The following is a 23,834-nucleotide window of genomic DNA, read 5'->3' as shown; positions in this document are numbered from 1 at the left end:
CACTTTGCCAATAAAATGTTTTCCCCTAGCAACTCACGGTAATTAAACAAAAATACAATGAAAACAGCTTTAAAATTACAAAGTTATCAAACAGGGTATGTACATGTGAGAAAGTCCTACAGGGAGGGAAATAGGGGTCTGACAGCTGCTATAAAGATCTCATTAGGGGATGGAGTGGATCACAGGATGTCAGAGCACTCTGCAAATATTAGGCCTGATTACACTCATTGCACAGGTGTAAACTGGAGTGGGGAAACGAGCCCAGTAAAGCCCAGGAGTCCTGTGAGATAGAAAGCCTTGAATTTACAGACAGATTCATGCATATTGTATTACATTTGTTATCCTGTCTCAGCCCGCTGGCTTGTCCTATATGCCTATTACATCTTGTCATTTTAATTGTCTTTGAGGTGGGGATTGCTCTTTATCATATGGTTGTACAGTCCTACTGTAACACACACTCACCAGGGGATACCGCAGCATGAAGGTACCCAAGCCTGTAGGTGCTTTTTCAACATCAAAGGTTAAATGGTTTAGGACAAAGTGAGTCACTGGCAGAGCCAAGAATCCAGACCCCTCCACACACAAATATTACATAACACTTTTCTAAAGCCTGCATGAATTTACTAGCATTTGCCCAAGCTCAAAGAGAAAAGCTTAACAGAGAGAAAAGACAGTAAATCAGAAACGATCACTCTAGGTTACAGAGGGGTATCCATGTTAGTCTGTTAGGGTATGTCTACACTACAGCATTAATTCAAACTAACTTAGTTTGAATTAGTTAATTCGAATTAAGCTAATTCGAATTAGTGCATCTAGACTTAAAAACTAGTTCGAATTAGTGTTTTGCTAATTCGAACTAGCATGTCCACACTGAGTGGACCATGAACTGAGGTTAAAGCTGGCCGGAAGCAGTGCCGGCAGGGCATCAGGTTAGGACTTACAGTGTGGAGCTGCTGCCTCAGGCTAGCCGAGGGCTGTGCTTAAAGGAACCCGACACCCACCCCGGACAGACAGTTCTCAGGGGTTCCCCGCTTGCAAAGCAGTCCTGGCTTGGAGTGCCCTGAGTGCCCACACTCAGCACATCACAGCACTCGGCCAACAGCCCGGCTGCACTTGCCGCAGGCTGCCATCCGAAGGGGGGTCAATCAAGGGGCTTCAGGAGAAGCCCACAGAGCCACCCCAGTCCTCCCCATCGGGGGCTTGTACCCCATTCCTCCCTCACCTCCTTCCACTGACCCCTCCCTAGCCCTCCTTCCTGATGTACAAAATAAAGGACATGTGTTCAAAAATAGAAACTCTCTTTATTGAACAAAACTCGGGGAAACTGGGAATAGGAGGTGGGAGAGGGGAAGAGAGAGGGTGGGAGAGGGGAAGGCAACTAAAATGATCAGGGGTTTGGAACAGGTCCCATATGAAGAGAGGCTAAAGAGACTGGGACTTCTCAGCTTAGAAAAGAGGAGACTGAGGGGGGATATGATAGAGGTCTATAAAAGCATGAATGGTGTGGAGAGGGTGCATAAAGAAAAATTCTTCATTAGTTCCCATAATAGAAGGACTAGAGGACACCAAATGAAATGAATGGGTAGCAGGCTTCAAACTAATAACAGAAAGTTCTTCTTCACAAAGCAAATAATCAACCTGTGGAACTCCTTGCTGCAGGAGGCTGTGAAGGATAGCACTATAACAGAGTCATGGAGGTTGGGTCCATGGAGTGGTATTAGCCAGGGTGTCCCTGGCCTCTGTTTGTGGAAGGCTGGAGATGGATGGCACGAGACAAATGGCTTGGTCATTGTTTCAGTCCATCCCCTCCAGGGTCCCTAGCGTTGGCCACTGTCGGCAGACAGGCTACTGGGCTAGATGGACCTTTGGTCTGACCCAGTACGGACATTCTAAGCTCAGTGCTCAGGGTCGGGGGTCTCAGTGGACCACCTTGATTTTCATGCAAACCTGCTCCCGGGTGGCCAGGCTGGCAGCTATCCTGCCCTAGACAGCCACTTTCCTGTGCCTAGTGCGGAGGTCATGGATGAGGTCCACGATGTCCGCACTAGACCAGGCGGACACCCGCCTCTTGCGGACCCGGGAGGCTCCTGGGAGCCGCCAGCCTGGTCCCAGGAAGAGGCGGAGGGCTGGGTGGCAGCGGGTGGCTGCCTCGAGCCGTGGCAGGTGCAGGGTCTGCTGGCTGGCAGGGTCTGCTGCCGTAGCCAGCCCGTGCCCCTTTAAGGGCTCCGGGGCCGGGAGGGGGGCAGACGAGTTTCCCTGGTGGTGCCCAGAGTGGCCACCAGGGAAAGCTGGGGAGGGCTAGCCTCCCACTAGTTCGAATTCAGTGGCTACACAGCCCTTAATTCGAACTAGCTAATTCGAACTAGGCTTAGTCCTCGTAAAATGAGGTTTACCTAGTTCGAATTAAGCGCTCCGCTAGTTCGAATTAAGTCCGAACTAGCGGAGCGCTAGTGTAGCGCCTATCAAAGTTAATTCGAACTAACGTCTGTTAGTTCGAATTAATTTTGTAGTGTAGACATACCCTAACTTAAAAAAAAATTATTAAACGAGTAGTCCTGTTGCACCTTAGGGTACGTCTACATTGCACAGCTATTTCAAAATAAGCTATTCCGGAATAGTTATTCTGAAATAGCTTATTTCGAAATAGCACATTTACATTGCAGGAAAACCTCAAAATTGGTCTAAGGCAGGCTTTCCTAATGTAGATGTGCTATCTCAGATTAGAGCCCCAGGAGGCACTGGGGAGGAATAACTTAGAATGGCCCTGGTGAGAGGCTATTTTGGAATAGCAACAGTGGAGCATCTACACATGCCTTATTATGAAATATCCATTTTGGAATAGGCGTTATTTAGAATGAAGTTTACAGATTTCAGAATAAACTGTCCACTATTTCAAAATTATTTCAAAATAACGGAATGGCTGCATGGACGTTCATCTTGTTATTTCGAAATAATGCTAGTAATCTCAAAATAACAGTGCAGTGTAGACACACCCTTAGACTAACAAAAAATTCAGATAGTATATAATGGTAAATATAGAGCTTTCGTGGGCACAACCCACTTCTTCAGATGAATGGGGCAAGAGGCACAGAGTGAAAAATATCACTCTAGGGATGGCAAAGAATTACATAGTTGTAGCCATATTCACAATTTTGTTATTTAAACATACAGGAAATAACATTTTTCAATGTTCAAATCTTGTTATTCTGTACCACATCCCAGAAGGCAGGTGACTGTGAAACACTATTGAATCCCCTCACATTATTTCAAAACACAGTTAAACAGTCTCATTGGGCTAGCATGGCCATGTCACCACTGCTCTGATCACTTGGAGTGATCACGTCACTGATTCCCACACAGACTACAACACCCAGAAGTCAAAGCTGGCTGAAAAAAAATTAATTGAAAAGTAATTTGGACAAAAAATTGCTTTCTCAAAAAATGAACATTATCCTGGAAAAATATAATTTTAGTGGCATTTTCTGGAGTGAGAATAGGGAGCTCACCAAAAATAAAATATCAAAACCTAAGAAATTTCCAGTTAAAAAGTATGTGATTCCGAGTTTTTTAAACAGAAAATGTTTATAGGCATAAAGAAAGAGAGAGATGCTGTAAACATTTTAGGAAAAATAACTAAATCAATTTGATTATATATATATATATATATATATATACATATATATATATATATATATATATATATAATGGTTTTAATTAATTTTCCTAAAAGCAAAATTAATATAAAATTTTGACAAAAACCAATAAAACATACCTCAATTGCATCTGGTCCAGGGCAGAGGGTGTATGAAAAGAGGGTGTCTGAAGCCTAGCCCTTATCTCTGAGCTGACACCACGGACAAACAGGGATGAAAGGGCGGGAGGAGAGGACTGAGCAATGTGGCTTCCCTCCATGCCATGCACACGCTAGGTCTGGCAGTGCCTGTGTCCCACGGAGAGAGAGGACTTGTATCCCTGCCCTCTAGAAGAGAGGGGGAATGGTGTGGGGGGAGGTGTGTGTTAATGGCAGATGCCCTTTGATGGGGAGGGTAGTACTGGGGTCCCCTCCAGTTTCTCGCTTCTGGCAGGCTCCCCTGGCAGGGGCTCGGTGCCTTCCATCTTGCTGAACTTGACAGGGGGGCGGATGCTGCCCTGGGAGTGCAGGCATGAGCCTGAGCTGTGTGTGGCACTGCTATGTGTGTCCATGACCCCATCCTCCTTAGTGGTAGCTTGTGGTGGGTGTCCCACGACAGGATCAAGAGTAAAACAGGCGTGTGTAGGGACCCTTGGAGCAGGAGTGCAAGGTTCCTGTGTGGCAGCTTCATTGCAGCTGTCTGCTCTGCACTGGCACTCTGTGTGCACCCATGTGTGCAGGCTGCTGTGCGATTCCCAGGCTGAGAAGGCCAGGCGAGGAGCGTCCAGCCCCTCACCATCCATCACATTCTCCCACGTGTGTCTAGGGAAAGTAAAGGAATTCACCTGATGGGCCTTCTCTGAGCCCTCAATGACATCCTGGGAGGGGGGTACCAGCTCCAGGGTTAGGCTGACCTGCTGGCTAGCGGGCATGGTGTGTGTGCTTGCATCCTCCTCCTTCTTGCCTATGGGCCAGCCCTTCAGGAGGCTGATGATGGACGTCCACAAACAAGGGGTGGGCAAGGAACGGACCCCTTCTCCCGGGATGCAGTGGAGCTGTTCATAATACCGGCACAATTGGGGTGTTACTCCAGAGCGGGGCTTCACTCTCTGGCCTTTCTGAACACCTGCCTCAGTTCTTTCACTTTCATGCGCACCTGTTCCTGGGTGCGCATGTGGTCCTTCTGGCCCAGACTGTTGGCCATCTAGCCATAAATGTCCGTATTCCTGCACCTGGTGTGGAGATCCTGGAGGTTCCCTTCCTCTCCCCAGACTTCAATGAGATCCAGGATCTCTGCACCAAACCAGGATGGGGCCCTCCTCTTCCGCCCCTGGACAGAGGATTAGGGGCTGGCTGCCAGCTCACTTGCAGCTATGGAGGGCTCAGTGGGAGCACTGGGATCTGCCATGGCAGGAGGGAAGGCAGGGTGCTGCAGTGTGACACAAGCAGGGCTCATGTCATACCGTTGTGTCCCCTGTGGCTGCACTGTCAAAGGCTTTAGGGGAAGGAGAACTATAGAGTTTTGGTAAGTGTGGCAAAGTGGCCACCCGAGCAGATGTGAGAAATCCTGGAGGCCACTTATTTCAAAACAACCACAGCCACACCATCTACAGACACCCTATTTCGAAATAACTATTTGGAAATAAGCTTATTCTTTATGAAATGAGAGTTTATAATTCCAGAATAAGATGCCCGTTATTTCAAAATTATTTTGAAATAACAGGCTTGCGGTGTAAACACTCACCTTGTTATTTTGAAATAACATTTGTTATTTCGAAACAACGCTATAGGCTGTGTCTACATTGGCGGGATCTTGCGCAAATACTCTTTAACCCAAGAGTTCTTGCGTTAAAGTATTTGCGCAAAAGAGCGTCTATACTGGCATGTGCTTTTGCGCAAGAGCATCCATGCCAGTGTAGACACTCCCTTGCGCAAGAAGGCTCCGATGGCCATTTTAACCATCGGGCTTTCTTGTGCAAGAAATTCTTGTTGCCTATCTACACTGGCTTATTGTGCAAGAACAGTTGTGCAAGAGGGCTTATTCCTGAGCGGAAGCATCATAGTTCTTGGGCAAGAAGCACTGATTTCACATTAGAACGTCAGTGTTCTTGCACAAGAACTCTCTGCCAGTGTAGACAGGCAGCATGTTTTTGCGCAAAAGTGGCCGCTTTGGCGCAAGATCGTGCCAATGTAGACACAGCCAAAGTGTAGATGTGCCCCCTAGAGAGAGTTCTGTCCAAGGAAGAGTAAAAACCACAAGGGTCCCAATGCTCTTAACCTCAGTGGGGCATATAGCAAGGAATGTGCTCAAGGAACTGATTCCCAGATCATTCAGTTTCACAGCGTTCAACAAATGTCTTGAACCAAATTTGGAACTAACTGCAAGTCATTTTCTGCCTCGGCTAAGATACCATTTAACATCAGCATCGTATGTATGATTTCTAGTAGCATGTACATGAAGCACTTATTCAGGGGATGAAAACTAATAAAATGCAGCTGCAATTTAAGCATTCATTATGTTTAGGGCCTCACATTAAAGTTGCAGCACTGGACAGGAGCATGATGGATGGGGTCTCCAGCTCATAATAAACAAATACTTAACCCTAGCATGTCACTGGATTGTATAGCACCCTTCAAACCTTGTTAGGATGATAAAATCCACTGGAACAAATTGTGGCATTTCCTGTCTACACTATAGGCTTGCATCCAGAACCGTCCCGTTCATAGGATGGTTCAGGGCAGCTGCCCCAGAGCCCGTGTTTTGGGGGATACCTGCAGTGGCCACCTCAACCTTCCTATGGATGGGACGCATGGGGCCCAGTGTGGCCTGGGGCATTACTTGGAGGGGTGGGGCTTGGTACAGAACAGTGGCCAGAGGAGCAACCCGGCTCCACCCTCCTCTATTCCTTCAAGGGAGTGGAACTGGCTGGCGCTGGGACAGTTCACTCCCTGCTGCTCACGTGAGGCAGGGTGCAGGGGCTGGGGGAGGGCAGCAAAGTGGAGTGGGCTGCTGGGTCACTCCAGCTCCTGCGGCCATGGTGAGTGCAGGAGGGTGGGAGGTCCACCTCCTGCTGCTGTTCCATGCCAGTCCCTCCAAGTAATCTCCTGGATTCTGTGGCTCAGAGGAGGGGGCTTTAGAGAAGGGGAGCAAAGGGGGTGGGAGGAGGCAGAGCAGGGGCAGGAAGAGGTGGGGCAGGGGAAGAGCAGGGCTGGAGCTTGGGGAAGGGGCCAAGTGGGGGTAGGGTGGGGGCAGAGCAGGAGCACAAAGAGGTAGGGTGGGGGTGTGGCCTGGTGTAATGGGGATTCCCTGGACCCCCATGCATGGGTTGGTGGGTTGTTGCCCTGGGCCCTGCACCTCACTACAGATGGCCCTGGTTGCAGCAATTCAGCTACACTACTTCCTTGACAATGATGGCTGAAAACTGGTTAATTAATTCTCTAGATGGACACTCCTAGACTCATAGAAGATTAGGGTTGGAAGAGACTTCAGGAGGTCATCTATTCAACCCCCTGCAGCTATGTCTATATCATCTGGCTTTCCCCCCAAAGAACAGAAATACGTATGGAACTCTGCTGCCATATCTACATTAGCATTGACAGTTCTTCCATTTCCACCTAATAATGGACCAGTCAGCGATGTCCTTAGATGTTTGGTTTGGGACGGTACAGCAGAAAATATTTTCAGTGCTCTGCTCTCAAAGTCACAAGTGAAAAAAACAGAAAAGAACAGAACCCTACCACTCGTGGAGATTGGGTGCCCCTGAATATGATGATTTGCCATCCAAAATGTTGGCCCAAGTCATCCACCTCTAAAGCTGGCCTTGGGACTAAAACTATTTGTTCCATTTGTTCCTGATGCACTTAAAAAATCCTTAATGTCCTTAACTCTGATGGCAATAGATATCTTCTTGTGTCTTTTTGTTTCTCTTATTTTCTACTTTCTAAATTATACTTATTGCTATCAACTTCTCCTCTAGTGTTGTAGTTTATAACTAAAGCTTTGAGGGAAATGTAATCTCCTGTTTCATGCAGGATTTCAATATTTTGAAATTTGGTGGTGTTATGATGTGGAATGAAAACCCCAATATTTAAAAATTCTCTGGGAACTGCAAAGACCCAAGGCTTTGTGGGGTGCCAAAAATCCAGGAGCTTGAAAGCCCATGTTTCCCTGCAGCCTAGCTAGTAGGTTGCTAAGGAGCTAGATGGGCAAGCTAGTTTCCAAGGAACTTTTCCTGCTTTCTATCAAACTTTTATTGAAATTCACCTGTTTGATTGGAAGGGTTTGATTTTCACAAATCAACATGCTCTGACAGAAAAAATGTTCCATTACAAAGTTTCGGACCAGCGCTAGTTATACCAGTGATAAATATTCCAGTCACACAAATCTTCTCAATGGATTTCAGCAATACTAACTAGGTTGAATTTATACTCATAAATAAGCAATTCCAATTCTTCTTGATTATTACCCAGGTGCTTAGAATTGATGTATAGACAATGAAAGAGTTTCCTCTCTTCACATCCCTTCATGCCTTGATTAATTTTGTTATAACCTTGATTTTATGCTAAATGAGTGTTCAAATGTTCTCCCTCTTCATTGTCTCCATTTGCTAGTTTAATGCCCTCCTCATTAGTCCCCTATCTTGTCTCCCTGAGAATCGGTTGCCTGAGATGGAGACCATCCAAACTAAACAGGCTGTCTCTTCCCCAATGAAGGCTAGGACTATACTGCGTGTAGTAAAATGAGGACCTGCAATTAAAGCCCATGTATCATAGCCCTGGTTTGATCTGAGGCCTAGCTAACAATGGATAATACTTAGCTAGTATAAAGCAAAGCTAAGCTGTGAGCAAGAGGCAGGCCCCTGCTCACAGAACTTGGCATGAAGAGGGCTGAGAGTGCAAAACACTAACTGGTAACAAGCCCAAGTGTAGAACAGAAATTGTTACTGAGCACAAGTTGAAAGCACATTCCAAAAGAATGGCATCACACTACCCACAGATACCAACACAGGTTCAGGAAAGGGTCTGAAATGACAGTATGATGGATATAGATGTTCTAATTGAGCCACAAAGTGCAGGGTGATGGGTGGTATCTCAGTAGTGTCAGAGGGTGGTAACCTTACACCAACACAGGGTGACAACCTGATATGTCAGGGGTGATGTGAAACTTGTTTGTACCTGTATATAAAGTGGTGTCATGAAGGGACACTCTTTGTCCAGTGTAGGGGACAGTGGGACCGCCCACTGATGGAGCTGAGTCCATTGTTATAAGGTACATATTCATAGTGGTTCAGTAGAGTCTACTGACTACTATTACTGTACTTTGCTTAACAATAAACGTTGCTGGATACATTAGATCCTTATCTGATTTGTGGTCTTAGGGGACTCTTGGAATCCGATGCATTGAATAATTGCGCAAGTCAACACAGCACACGATTGAGCACACATGCATGCAGCCTTCTGGTTATCATCATCGACAGAGCAGGAGACCTTGCAGGACACTACACCTGACTTACTATTCCACACAGCTTTTAACAACAAAGCTGTGTCAACACATAGTTCTGTCACTAAAAGTTGGAACTCATGAATGCTGTGTTTTGGCACTTTTGCCGACAAAATACATCTAGCTCCCAGGAGCGGCATTTACTTCATTGGTAGGAGAGTGCGCCAGCTGACAAAGCAGCATTCACATGTGCCATAGCACAACTTTTTGTCAGTGGAGGTTATGCGTGAGAAGAAATACCCATGAATGATAAAAGTTTTGTCAATATATTACTAGTGTATATAAGCCTAATATTCCACAAAACCAGAACCTTCAATCTTATACCCCTTATGTAGACACTGGTTCACCTCCAGATCCTTCTCTTCCTTTGCTTGTGGTACAAGAAGGCTCTGTGAGGAAAACACTCCACTGAAGTGGGGAAATCGCTGAGTTTGCTGCAGTAGTCTATAATCCATCAAGATACCATCTGGAGCAGCGCCTGCGCTGATATTCACTATCACCAGCAGAGCCTTGCTTGCCTTCTCTGAATCCTTTCCAATCTCACAGTCTCAACCTGGTCCTGGGAAGACAGCATATTGTCCTGATACATGTCCCTTGCAGACCATTCTTTCCATTCTTAGCATACAATCCCTGATGATGGCTAACAAAACCTTAGAATTGACAGCATCCAAGTTAGTCCTACTGCCCATAAATAGCTGAAGTGGACTGAGTGTTTGACATTTGGGATATATGATAATTAAACACAGCTTGCTGCAAGCCAGAAGAAAACAAATGGGTCTGGTTCTGAGTGAAAGTCTGTGATCACCCTGAATTCTGAGAAGACCACCAATATTGAACTACCGATAGTTCAGTGGAGCTGTCCCTGTGGAATGCGAGTATACAGGGGACAATAACAGTGTTTACTGGCAGGTGTAGATGACATGTTGATCCCTCCCTCCCGCCCCCCCACACACACCAGTGCCCCAAGCTTGGGGGATGGCGGGAGAAATCCCATGAGATTTAGAATGCATTTAGAATTATTTGCCTTCTGAACCTTCAGCAACAGGCACTCCTGGTTTTAAGTTTACCTCTACAACCTTGAGGGATACAACTCTTTCTTCAAGGAAAGCTGAAAAGCTGATGTATTTACATGACCTCGAGACTTCAAGAAAAACACCAGTTATCACTTGGAGCTGGCGACACAGGGGTGATGGCCAAAGACCAGGAATCCTTGAACGAAGCATGAAACCATGACTCAGCGCATGAGACTGAATGAAGAAGGCTTGTTTCTACTTGGAATACACAGCTCACATTCACAGTCGCACAAATATGTATAACGTTACCCATAGCACTGCAAGTGCAGTACTTGGAGCAAGTTGTATCCTGAATTGTGTCAACTCTGCACAGCAGCAGTACTACTGATAGTGCTGATGTGAGCTAAACCAGGGGGTCTCAAAATCACAACCCCCAGGCAATCTGCAGCCCAAGTAGTTCCACAATCCAGCCCCTGCATAGCTGCTGCACATGAGTCTCTGCAGCCCGTGGGGAAGTGTCCATACCCATCCGCCAAGCCCAAACCCTGCTCCAATCCCATCCTGCCTCTTTCCACCCCTGCTCTGCTCTCTCCTTCCTTTACACACCTTTCCCCAAGCCCCTCTCCCAAGAGATGCAGCCCCAGGGATTGTTGGGGACCCTGTTGTGGGGCAGTAACAGGTCAGGCCCCCCTGCATTCACAACAGCTGAGCCACTGGGGAAGCGAAGCAGAGAAGGCTGCTGTGTTGCTCCTCTTTTCTACAGTTCCTACCACCGTGGTAAAGATAGAGGGGCCCGACCTCTGTTGCCAGCCTCAGCCCACGCAGTAGGGTTAACCCAAATATGGGGCAGGGGAGGCAGGATGGTTCTGCACACACCTCCCCAGGGCCACAGGATTGTGCTGGCAGCAGCATGGACTAGCAGCCAGAACTTGCTCTTGCCCCACTGGTGGTGGCAAACAGGGGCACCCTGAGGGTTTTAAATCCTCGAGGGGCAGCAGGAGTAGTCAGGGGATGTGTGAGAGGGGAGTGCCTGCCAGCAACTGAGGCCAGGAAAGTCACAAAGAGGGAATTGCAGAGACCCCTGCTGTCTCCCTGAGCCCTGACAGAGAGGGGTACCTGCTGGCCAGCTAGGAGGATTTGAGGACTAGCCCTGGCCCTAAGGTAAATTGAGTAAATTCCTGGCCTACACCAATCAGTTAGTCCTAAAAAAAAAAAAAAGCAGAAGATTCTAGCAACTGGTCTGTGTAATGGGCACTGGTTTCTGTATGCACATGCTTTGGTGCTACATGTGTGTCTAACTTCATGAATGTGCTTAGATTCATCATGCATTGTAGCTGGATCCATGAAGCATTTCTTGTGAAACAGGTTAACCATAAAGCACGGGTACCACAGCTCAGATGATCTTGGAATGCATTTTTACTCAAACTTTTTCAAGGACATCAACAAAAAAACTAAAGTTGGGGGGAGGGGAAGCAGAATATAAACAAAACATTGTTTTTGTAACCAAAGAATGAATATTTTCAGAACTAGACATTTCTCATGGAAATTTCCATTTGGATGGAGCTAGTTTTTTTCAGAAAAGGTTAGAATGAAAAACTTTGACAGCAACTGCTGTGTTAGAAAAAAGACATCCACCAAGCTTCCAGCTAGTCCCAGGGTCTCACGTGGGCACACATCCTTTGCAAAATTACATTACTTCAGTTGAATACTTGTAAGCGGCAGTTCTTTAGTGGACAAGAACAAGCCAACAGGATTGCTGAGTATACTGACGTAAAACAGCTTGACTGGCATTCAGCAGCATTGCTGTAGTATACCAGCTGTTACATCTTTTGTATACGCAAACAAAATGGACATTTAAATAGCTTCACGCTCAAGCACGAGAGGGAGGGCTGCAAGCCTTACCAATTTTATTACAGCGGAAAAGGGCTATGAAAGATTAGATCCTATGTAACAACCTAAAAGCTGTAATATGATAAAAGAACAACAGGTTATGGATGAGTGAGGCAGGAATCCAGTATCTTGTCTGCTTGTATTCCCTTGACTCAAAAGACGGAAGAAAAGAGAGAAGGAATAAGGAAAGGAAGAAATAAAAGCACAGCTGCAGATGACTCAGGGAGGACCCCTGGCCTGTTTTGATTCTGTGTGAAACAGCTCTGATGATGCTGCCAATTTTAGGGATTAGGATGAATCTTTAACTGGGGCAGATTATCCCATATCTGCCTTTTTTTGCATCTTCTCGCACCTTCCTCTGAAGCATCTCGTGCTGCTCACTGATTAAAACTAGACATACCTCTAGTCTGATCCTGGCTTGGAGTTCCTATGCACTGAGGGACTGTTGAGAGGTATGCACTTAGTCTTGTGCCTCAATTCCCCATCTGCAAAAGTTCCTTTCTTCCACCCTTTCTCTTGTATACTTAAGACTGGGAGATTTCAGGCAGGACCATTTTACTAAGAGTTTCTGAAGCGCATTGGTGTCTCTGTTGGGGCCTCTATTGTCAGAACACAGAGAGGCACTGTGAACAGAAGGTCTTTTTAGGTATAAGGAGTATGATTCTGCACAGCACAGATTTACTGTTGCATAGCTGGTAAAAAGTATGAGCCACATAAGGGGACAGAGTAGAGAACAATCCTGCATTAGTAAGAACTCTGCTATACATCTGCCACATTATTCCTGCCTAGTTGCACAAAAAAGCTATGTGAGAGAAGGACTGCCTATGCTCACATCTTTTCAGTAATGCCCTTTTTTAACCAACAAATGGACATGGAAATAAGGGAGCAGATGCATAGGGGTTTTCAAATAACACATCTTGGGCTACGTCTACATTGGCAGCTTCTTGCATAAGAACTTGCTGGCTGTCTACACTACACACACGTTCTTGCGCAAGTACATTTACAGTATAGAGTTGTAAAACAGGGCTTCTTCTGGAAGAGTTATTCCTCTCCCCACAAGGAATAAGAGCTCTTGCGCAAGAGGGCAGTGTAGACAGGCAACATGAATTTCTTGCGCAAGAAGCCCCTAAGGTTAGAATGGCCATCAGAGCTTTCTTCCGCAAGAGAGCATCTACACTGCCATGGATGCTCTTGCGCAAAAGCACATGCCAGTGTAGAGGCGCTCTTGTGGAAAACTTTTTGCGCAAGAACTCTTCCGCAAAACAGTTCTTGCACAAGAAGCTGCCAGTGGAGATGTAGCCTTGGGATAGAGGATTACAGCTCACATAGCCTTATCCACATCCACACACACAGATGCCACTAAAAAGCTCTAATCATGGATTGGGACTGCCCTGTGCTACATGCTGTACAAGACTCCACTTGTACTGAAGAGCAACTCCATGCAGTATAAAAAAACCAAAAGAACTGCCTCAAGGCTAGATGATTTATAATTCTCCTTCTCTGACGATCCCCAAATCTTCTTTATGCTAAAATAACTGGACATCCCTTCTCAATTTTAAAGCTGTTGGTATAGCTCATGGAAATAAAAAGGCATCAGCTTAAGTAAGGAACAACTCCTACAGCAACAGAGTCAGATTTTTTTTATTGAGGATCAGCTTGCAATTGAATTCAAATGACATTCATTAAAAAGGAACCTTTTAAAAAAGCCACATAAATATAGTGAAAGCCCAATGTGTAAAACAAACTTTGAAGTTCAGAGAGTTTGACATCTGACATTTTTCTTGCATGTTTGCCAAACATTTAAAGCTTTAAAATTTCCCTTTAGTCACAGTGTAATCACCCTCTGATGCACACTTAATATGTCCAATTTTAAAATGCTTCCCTGATTTCCCAGGATTAAGGCACAATATGTTAAAAAGTGTCCCTTTAAGTAATTATAGATTATTGTAACAATCATTGCCTTCTAAGATCTGGTTTTAAGATTATCCAAGGAGAAGAAAATAAAGATTGGGACTTTACAGAATGATGGATAACCACCATTGTTAATCTAATGACAATTGCATTCTTAGAGAATTTACTGCCAGCCTCTGTTCATAAGAAGTGTATCTTTGTGTATCAAACAAGAAGCAGAATTTGGAAGTGTCCTTAGTGGTAGAGAGTGAAAACTGCTCACATTGTGCTAAAAAAAAATCTCATTAAAACTCATTTTGAAGCTTTAACATACTGCAGTAAAAATTTCCAAGTACATAATATAATCAGTACAATCTTATGGCTCAGGAATTTGCTGCTTAGAAATGAGGCACTGGGGAAAAAGTTTTGCTTTATAATTTTGGAATAGGAGTTGCAGCCACTGCTATACTTTCAATTGCACATTCATCTGTGCCCCGACGGATCCTGAAGTAACCATTTTCTCCCCAGGAGCTTCCCCAGCTGTTTTTCACTATCCAGAACTTCTCACCAGTATCTGGATCTTTGCCATAGCCCACGAGCAATACAGCATGATTGGTCAACTCAAAGGGGTTGAACTCATCCTGCAGCCCAGTGTGATGGTAGATTCCTTTTCTATAGGTCATGAAATCAGTATACACTTCAAAAGCAATAGCTAGTGGCCCATAAAGAACAAGTTCAAGTTTCATCAGGGCTTCATTGCAGCCTCCATAAAACCCACCAACATAGTGGTATTCAGAGGTATAGTAGTGGGAACAGTTCCGCTTAACAGTGCATGGAGAATCCGTGGCCGTGTAAGGGAAACAGTCTTCTTCAACCACACCAAAATCTTGGACGTATTTCCCAGCAATGAGGTATGGGAATCCACCATCACAGCCTGAAACAGTTAGAAAACACCTGGTTACTCCTTGCAGAAGTCTCAGAGGGGTAGCTGTGTTAGTCTGTATCTGCAAAAAACAAAGACGAATCTTGTGGCACCTTAAAGACTAGCAGATTATTTGGGTTTAAGCTTTCATGAGTAAAACCAAGATGCATTCGATTAAGTGGCCTTTACCCATGAAAGCTTATGCCCTAATAAATCTGTTAGTCCTTAAGGGGCCACAGGACTCCTGTTGTCCTTGCAGAAGATCTTTTCGGGATGGAGGAAGAACCTGCCAGTCTTCTGAACAGGTTATGGTCAGAATTTTGAAGTCCATTTAAAAAAAGAAAATCACTGCAAGGCTTTATTATCCCCAATATTTTGCATCAGACTGAACATGGCTAATACAGCTTACAACTAGAAGGGAACATGCCACTTTTACCTCTCATCTGAGATCAAGAGGATAGAATGCTTCACATTCCTTTCACAGCCAGAAAAAGGGCTCTGGAGCAGACTCATAGGATGGAAGACTTTAACTCCCTGTCCCCTCACCCATTTGTGACTATATGACATCCCCATGATAACCACAGCAATTCCTTAAATGGAAACTAACACTGGGAAAAAATATGTAGGGCATCTATCATATACCATCAAGGTGATGTCCTTTTTTTCCAAAAGTGAATCACACTGTCTGCTTTTTGCCTCCCCACACCCATCTGTTCTTCCTCCCTCTGTACACGCTTGTGTGACATTTTGTTCCTTTCTCTCTAGATGTGCTACCCATCCTGGTGGCCTTCTCCTAACTCTCCTCTGATCCCCCTAGACATTCCCGGTGCCCTGCTGGTGGATTACAGCTCCGGGAGCCTCCTGCTGTGCAGCACATTCCCCCAAACAGGTTCATTTTCTTTGTTTCCAGCTGCTTTCTGCAGCCATCCGAGGCGGTTTACAACAAAGCGCCTGGATGCCTCCATAAGCATCTGGAGAAGCAAGATAGCAGACAACAAATGAGCAGCCAGTCTCCACAGACCACTAGCTCATGTTAAACAAGCCACTTGTGGTTCAACTCCAATATAACATTCAAAAGCATCCAGCAAACTGGACTCTTACCTATTCTGGAATTAAATCTACATTACTATAGAATCACAGAAGTGAGTTACCATAAAAATGTAGTCCTAAGCATGTGACACTTAATAATTAATGCTCTCTTTCAGTCATGAAGGAAACTTGCTCCAATACCCTGGGTCTTCTGAAGCTGCCATTTCACAGAAAATGATACCTGCTTCCCCCCCCCCCCCCTCCACCATGACAGACTGGCTTAGAAAAATGGTTGTCAATCAATCAGAAGAGGCTGTCAACTCTTCATCTGCTGCAGTTACAAAACCCTTGCGGTTTCCTCCCCCTCTGACACTGCCTCCCATATTCTTCACTGTGATATTTTGATATGATTATGCCATAATTACGATGGTCATTGGAAAAGTTATGATTTACCAAATACAATGATCCTATTTATATGCAAGTATCATTTCTGCATCTGAAGTTATAAATACAGACTATGTATCTGTATTTCAAATGCAGTTACACCTGGTGTGACACCCACTAGACAAGATGCTTCAGTCTAGGTAGCTGGCTAGGAAGAACCTAATCAGGAAAACGAGCCTATTAAGGAAAACAATAGGCATTAGGAGAAACTTATCCCCTACCTGGTAAGCCTTCCTGACAGCATTCCAAACAGCCAGTGAATAATGGCTGCTATGACTCCACAAGGTCCATCTGGGGGTGGGGTCAGGGTTCTTCCACACACTGAGTTTGGGACAAAGGATTCCCACCATATACTACGCTACATAAGGCAGGGAATCATGTCAACTGTTGCTCTTCACACCCCACACAAGAACACAGACTGAAAGGAGAGGGGTACTGGACACAAGCTAAGGTACTTCTACCCTGTGTATTAAAAACCTGGAGATTCCAAACTGCAAAGCAAGTGTAGCTTATGCCTTGAGAATCTGCAGCCTGCTTGTGCAGTCATCCAGGTGTAATCAGTATGAGAGATTGTTAACTTCAAATCCTATCTTTCTAGTATGTTAATCTTAGTTTGTGTTTTTATTTACTAGGTAATCTGCTTTGATCAGTTTGCTATCCCTTATAAGCAGTTACCATTTATTTTGTGTAGTTAATACATGTTATGTTATGCATTAATCTAAACCAGTGAGTATGGCGTGAATTGCTTTAGCTCAAGGTTCTATTGCATTCCTACTCCACATTGAGGGAAGGCTGAACTCTATGCCCTTACGCTATATAGCTCTCTGTGCAATGTAAGGCTGTATAATCTGGCCTTTATACTCCAATGTGTATGGGGGGGTGGGGGGAGAGACAGTATGTGCTTGGAGAACTAGTGATAATCTTGGCTGTAGCTTTTCTAGTGTCGGTTCATGAAGTACTGGTCAGAGTTCTTGCATGTAACTGCAGCTGGGTGTGTCACTACTATATGAATGCTGGTAGAGGGTAAGACCAGGAGAAGGTCTGCAGCTTTTCTCAGCAGCAAACAACAAGAAGGAACCCAGGCTGGTGGGTCAGAGAGTGCAGTAAAACCCCAGTTCTAGATGGAATCCCGGGGGAACCTGTTACAACCCCATTTCCCAATAATAAGGGAATGTCTCCAGTGCACTCACCTTGAGAATAATGGCTGCAAGACACAACCTGTTGAGGACTCAAGATTGGTCTCTGAGAATTGTTAGTGCGGATACGAATTCTTGCCTCTAACATGCCCATAGAAGCAAACGCATAGCAGCTGCCACATGATGCTGAGGAGAATAGGAGATACAATACATCAGTAAACTAAATAGAATAAGAGCTAGCAAGAGCGGTGACCCTGCATTGCACAGGTTGCTGAATTAATCCAACTCTGCTTTGACATCATCTGCTACTTAATTGCAAGTTGGGCACCAGTTCAAAAAGGCTATTTAAATATGCTTCATTGTATACACAAAAATAGTCCTTCTGCAGTTACTATTTACAAAACCCTTTAAGGATCAGCTGTGGCTATACAGTAAGTTTGATGTCTCCTAAGAGGAAGAACAAGACAAGATTTTTTAATATTGTTTCTCTTCTTAAAAACAATTAAGTTTAACTTTAATTGTCTAGTTTTAAAAGCTGCACAAATGCTGAGCTGCCGCCACTGAATGGTCCTATAAAGAATATTTGTTCATCACCAAGTCTCTTTTGAGATTACTCTTTATGAAGCCTTCCTAAAAACCTGTCATTTGACCTGTGCCAGTTGAACTCTGGAAATCAGATTCTAGGATCAAGTCTATGCTATGGGAGAAAGTCGGCTTAAAATATGTAATTCCAGCTATGTAAATAACATAGCTGGAGTCGATGTACCTTAAGCCAGGCTTTGGTGCCATTCCCAGTGAGAAGTCAATGGAAGAAATGCTCTCGTCAACTTCCCTTACTCCTCACGACAGTGAGGAGTACTATGGCTAATGAGGGCAGCCTCAGCATTTGATTTAGTATTAGTAAATCTTCCTATTAGTATAGATGTGGCCTAGATATCCTTAGCATGTTAGTGTATTTAGAGCCATGGTTTCACAGTGCAACACTTGACTGACCCTAGTGCTTCTAAAATAATGGCTTATTTTAGCATCTGGAAATGTACATGAAAGTTTTAATATTGTGGATTTTGAGATTCTCTCAAGCAGTATGCAGTCACACGCTGGGGCTTGTCAGAGTAATTGTCTCTGGTAGGAGGCAACAAGATAAAGTCACCTAGCATATTTTACATCAAAATGTAGTGTTGCCTTTTAGTTGTAGTCCTTCGTCCTCTCTCAGTATTTCCTGTGATGCAGAAGAATCTCTAAAAATGAAGTAGTCTCACTGCAGAGCAAGCATTGTGTAGCTGAGGTCTTATTCTATCACCCCTTGCCACTGACGAACCCCAATTGACTTATCCACTGTCATGAAACAAAGGAAAATTCTGCAAAGCTTACAAAAGCAATGAGACTTTGGGAACACAAAAAACAAACTACCTCATGTCTCAAACCGTGTGTAGGAGGGCATCAAGCACGGCTATTACAAAAGCAGGACTTTATGAAATTGTACTGTTAGAGTTGATGATGGATGCTTCTCTGAAGAGGAGGGGGTGGAAGTTGCTCTCTGATCACCCTAGTGGGTGAAAGATGAAACCTATTCTTACACAATCATAGCATTATTTGCTGATTGGCCAAGCCACAGCTGGTTAGGTCTCATTTGCCAAGATACGTAAGAGATCATTATTGTAACCATTATCCTGGAAATAACTTGAAAAAAATTCTCCCATTAACAGCAGCAGCATACTCTGGGAACCTCTCAATATGACACCCACAAAGAAACAAAAAATCAGTGGAGATCAGAGATAATTGCCTGAACTGTTTCATGTCCAATGTTCTCCACAAATTCAATTCCAAATCAATCACAGACTTAACTGCATTAGGAGACTGTGTCAAAAGGATCATTAAATGATGAAAAATGATTTAAAGGGCATAAAACACCTTTAGAAGGTAAAGATCAGTAGGTCACTATATTTTTCCACCTGTTCTGGTTTGAGAGGAAGATTACAGGAGCCAGAGCATAGATTTACTGGGAATCCTAGCTCTCTAAGCTAAATGACTTATTGTCATGTAATTGCCCACAGCAGAAACAGACGGCAAACAACAGATGACAGCAATGCATCCTTTCAAACAATGCATCCTCTTCTGCAGAAGATATGTAAAGTGGCAGTGAGTGGGGAAAGGGGGACATTGAGTTTATTGAAGCCTAATTTATATTAGAGTTCCTGTTCATGCTGTTTGCTTCTAGTTTCAAACTGAGCTTTGAGCACATCTACACTGCACACTTATGTCACACTACATCAGGTCAACTTACAGCCACTCCAGTCATTATTGCACAGAATGGTTCACATCCACACTGCCCTCCTTCTCACAGTGGTGTGCATTTTCAGCAGGAGCGTTTCCATCAACGTAAGAGGGGCAGAGAGGGGGCCGAGTGCCCAGCTGTCCCATCTCCCTAGCTCTCAGCTCCCTTCTCCTAGCAGGGAGCTTAGGGCCCAGAACCCAAACGGCAGCCCAGCTGTCTTTCTCCCACCCCAGAATGACAGCCCGAGCTGTGAAACAGGTGCCGGGTTCACAGCAGTGGACCTACTAGCCTTTATTTAAATTTCACAGCTCCACCTAGGAGGTCCACCTCTCCTGGTGGTGGAGTTATGCCAGTGTAGTAGGGCACTGACATCAGTGGAGTACGGCTGTGGTATAACACTGACATAATAAGCATAAACAACAAGAAGTCCTCTGACACCTTACAGACTAACAGATTTATTGGAGCATAAGCTTTCGTGGGCAAAAACCCACTTCGTCAGATGGGTCTTTGTTTTGTGGGTCTTTGCTCATGAAAGTTTATGTTCCAATAAATCTGTTAGTTTATAAGGTGCCATGGGACTTCTCGTTGTTTATGCAGATTCAGACTAACACGGCTACCCCTCTGATACTTGACATAATTAGGCTGATGTAAGCTGCCTTCCATTGACCTAAGTGTTTCGTGTATACCAGGCCTTGGCCTCTTAAAGTGTTAGCTGGTATTAAAGTATACAGTAATTCAGCTACTGTACTAAATAACAAATAAAGGAGGTTACCTAAAAAAAGGTGCCTGATTACACTGGGGAATGCTGATGTATTAGAATAGATATAAAGGAGAAGTACAAACCAAGAAAACGGTGGCTGGGGGCCTGCCCAGTAATTCTGAAGGAATAGCTTCAAAGACTATTAACTTTTGTTCCTATGAAATTCCATGTTCATTTGGGAGAATGGTAGTGGCTTTGAAAATACAACTAGCTATTTGGAAACGCATGCTTCTTTTGCTCATGGCTCTGTTAGTCTCCTGGGCATTTTCAAATGTTCAGCATCTAAATCTTAATACTATGCCATTGTTTTACTAATAACTATTTACAGCCATTGATATCTGATGTCTGTGCAAATCTACAACAGCCCATTATTGTAAGAAAGATGATTACTTGGTATGTCAGCATTATGCACATTAATAATAATGAGGAGTCCCATTGCACCTTAAAGACTAATAAATTTAGTTGGGCATAGCTCCAGCCCAAGAAAGCTTATGCCCAACTAAATTTATTAGTCTTCAAGGTGTGAGGGAACACCTCATTGTTTTTGCTGACATACACTAACATGGCTACCCCTCTGAAATGTGTCATATTAATAATGCTGTCTTTAGGCTGTTTAGCATACCAAAGATACTCATTTATGGCTGAATGTTACATGAAACCCACTCTGCCTGAATTCCTTTACACTGTTTTTGAGGTGCTCTCTCAACATAACACGAGGGGGTTTGGGCAGCTCCTATTACTGAAGGCAGCAAAGGAAGATTCCCCTTACTGAGAACATGTTTACAATCCTACTTCAGGAAGAGGAAACCTTAGATCTTGTTTTCCACTTAATGAAGAAGGAATGATACCAGATTTCTCAAGTGAACTGAAAGGTACAAATGAAGCACAGGTCTTCACACCAGTTAGCTGCTGGCAGTTCCTGCCTAAGTGTTTCAATATTTCCTGTACTCATTCAGCAATAGATCAGATTATGAACCAGCTCTTTCATATTTCACAACCTTGCTCATCATCCTTCTTTCCCCACTCTCCTCTCCCACCTAAAAATCCTCTCCCTTCTCACCCCCTCAAAAAAATTCTTCAGTAAACACACACACCAAATTTCTCATGCATTGGAAAGGGAGCTATGGATTAGAAACAATTTAATTATATAGCAGCACTTCATTTCATTTACCTCAAGAGAAGATTTTGAACCAATACAAATAAATAATAGTATGACTATACCTTTAAACCTAACTAAGGAAGGTCTGTATCAGTGTAGGAGTGAGGAGAAAGCATTTAGAGTGATTGCATTTTGGTTTTTGGGGGGTATCAGATGTTTACCAGTGTCTGTGCTTTTCAAAGCACAGAAACTTATCAGTCATGTAACTAATTATTCCTAAAATAATTTCAGTAATGAGACTTGAGGGTGGTATAAACAAGCCTTCAAGGGATTATTGGTTAAAATTGTATGATAATATGCTGTCAGCAGCAATTAACTGAAAAATTAATAACTGAACTTGCACTGTATCAATTCTGAGATTGTGGTGGGTAGAAATTCATCACAATGACAGTTTGGACAAACAGAATGTGCTAGTGATTTCCATACAGAGCGCCACGGTAATTGACTTTCATTCCTGTACTGAACTGTATGGTCTGACAGGACAAAATACTTCCTGCCAAAGCAGAAGGCAGTCAGAGCCAAAATATTTTCCAAGCCCTCATAGAAGGTTTGTATATCAGGTGTGTTTTACTGCCTACTGTAGGGGACCACAGAGCAAAGCAAATTCAGACCTTTCGTGATACCGATATGTGAACAGATTAAGATACTTTTTGCATTGTGGAGACTATGAAAACCCTTGTACCTTGGTTTCGTACAGGACTGACATAGTCGACACCATTAATGTTCCTCCAGTCCCAGTATTCTGGCAAAGCTGAAACTTTTTTGAGTATTTCAGGTGTTAGTGGTGCAGGCTTCGGTCTAAAACACAAAAACATATATTTGACAATAACATATCATGTAGCTGAGACAGAGGAAAAGAGACTTCATAAGGAACTGACACCTCCAGCAATTTTGCTTCCATAGACTATTTCCTAACAGTTGAGGTGCATTAAGATTAAGATTGGGGCCCTAAGCATAAGAACCTTTGGGCCCACCACACCCCCCTTCACCATGGGACCTCATTCCCTGCTCTTCCTCTCCCCGGAAGTCCCCCTGTACCAGAAACCAGAGCCTGGCTGTGGTAAGAGCCATGGCAACTGCCCAAGGTGTCAGATCACTCTGGGGAACCCAAAGGAGATGAAACTTTTGGAAAAGTGGGTGGAAACTTTTGGAAAAGTGGGTGGGGCCCAGCCCAAAGTGGCAGAGGAATCTCCCCCATCCTTTGCCTGCCCCACAAGCTCCCTTTCATGACCTCACACCCCAGGCACACCCTGCCTCTTGACCACAGCACTCTCCTGACAATGGTGCCTCCTCCCCCACAAAGATTTTATTTCCAAACTCCACTACATTCATGGATTGGCATCAGGATACACATGCCAAGATTAAAACCCCCAAACTCAGAGTGGAGTGAGATCTAAACAGCAGGATATTAGCATTAAGATTTACCCTCCTCTTCTAGTGGCAAAGATTCATGCTCTCAATATACTAGGATTCACAGAGCAGGGCCACAATCAGAGCATTCACATTAGAAAGACGAGATGGGTGACGTACTATCTTTTATTGGATAAGCATCTGTTGGGGAGAGAGACCAGCTTTCAAGCGTACAGATGTGAAGAAAAGCTTTGTGTAAGCGCGGAAGCTTGTCTCTCTTGCCAACAGAGGTTCATCCAGTAAAAGATATTACCTCACCCACCTTGTCTTGCAATATCCTGAGACCAACACGGCTCCAACACACACAAATGGGGAATTCGCATCAGCAGCCCGAAGTGACCATCACACCAGGGCACAATTTTCAGGATTCATATTTCTAGCATGTCATCATTATTCCAGGGAACAAATACTACCAGCAAAATGAGATATAGATAGGTGTGAGGGCCAAAAATGTATACAAGCACAATGGGATCACAAGCAGGACAGTTGTGCCAGAAAGCATGACCTAAATAGGAAAACTTTAATACCTTGGAGCTCTGGACTTGGGACCTCCAGCTCTTCTAGTTAGTTCTTCCAGGGTGAGAGTTTCATATTCCTTATATATTGTAGCTGTCCAGGATTTCTGAACAGCATTGATGGCTTTCACAAAGTCAAAGTTGTGTACATAGGGCCTCCTGGAAAACCTGCAGACAATCAGAAACAGGACAATAAGAAAAAAGTTTGGCCTGAGGGCCACTCACTAATCACACAACTGCTGTGATCAGACAACCTAACA

The 23,834-nt window shown here is 44.2% G+C and overlaps 1 protein-coding gene across 1 annotated transcript in view; it reads right to left on the bottom strand.

Annotated features, from left to right (window-relative positions):
• Positions 1–13,657: 13,657 nt before the first annotated feature.
• The window catches only part of CTSC (cathepsin C), a 38,186-nt gene continuing 28,009 nt past the window's right edge, over positions 13,658–23,834 (bottom strand). Inside the window, exons 4-7 of the mRNA XM_006118371.5 lie at positions 23,587–23,742; positions 22,332–22,447; positions 17,510–17,641; positions 13,658–14,858 (exon numbers count right to left, since the gene is read on the bottom strand). Of these exons, the coding sequence (XP_006118433.2) occupies positions 14,356–14,858; positions 17,510–17,641; positions 22,332–22,447; positions 23,587–23,742 (907 nt within the window). The 3' untranslated portion in view covers positions 13,658–14,355. The remainder of the gene's footprint in view (positions 14,859–17,509; positions 17,642–22,331; positions 22,448–23,586; positions 23,743–23,834) is intronic.

This window comes from Pelodiscus sinensis, chromosome 1 (assembly GCF_052426305.1).
Source record: "Pelodiscus sinensis isolate ZL-2025 chromosome 1, ASM5242630v1, whole genome shotgun sequence".
Classification (NCBI taxonomy): domain Eukaryota; kingdom Metazoa; phylum Chordata; order Testudines; family Trionychidae; genus Pelodiscus; species Pelodiscus sinensis.
This window is presented reverse-complemented; position numbering and strand designations above follow the sequence as displayed.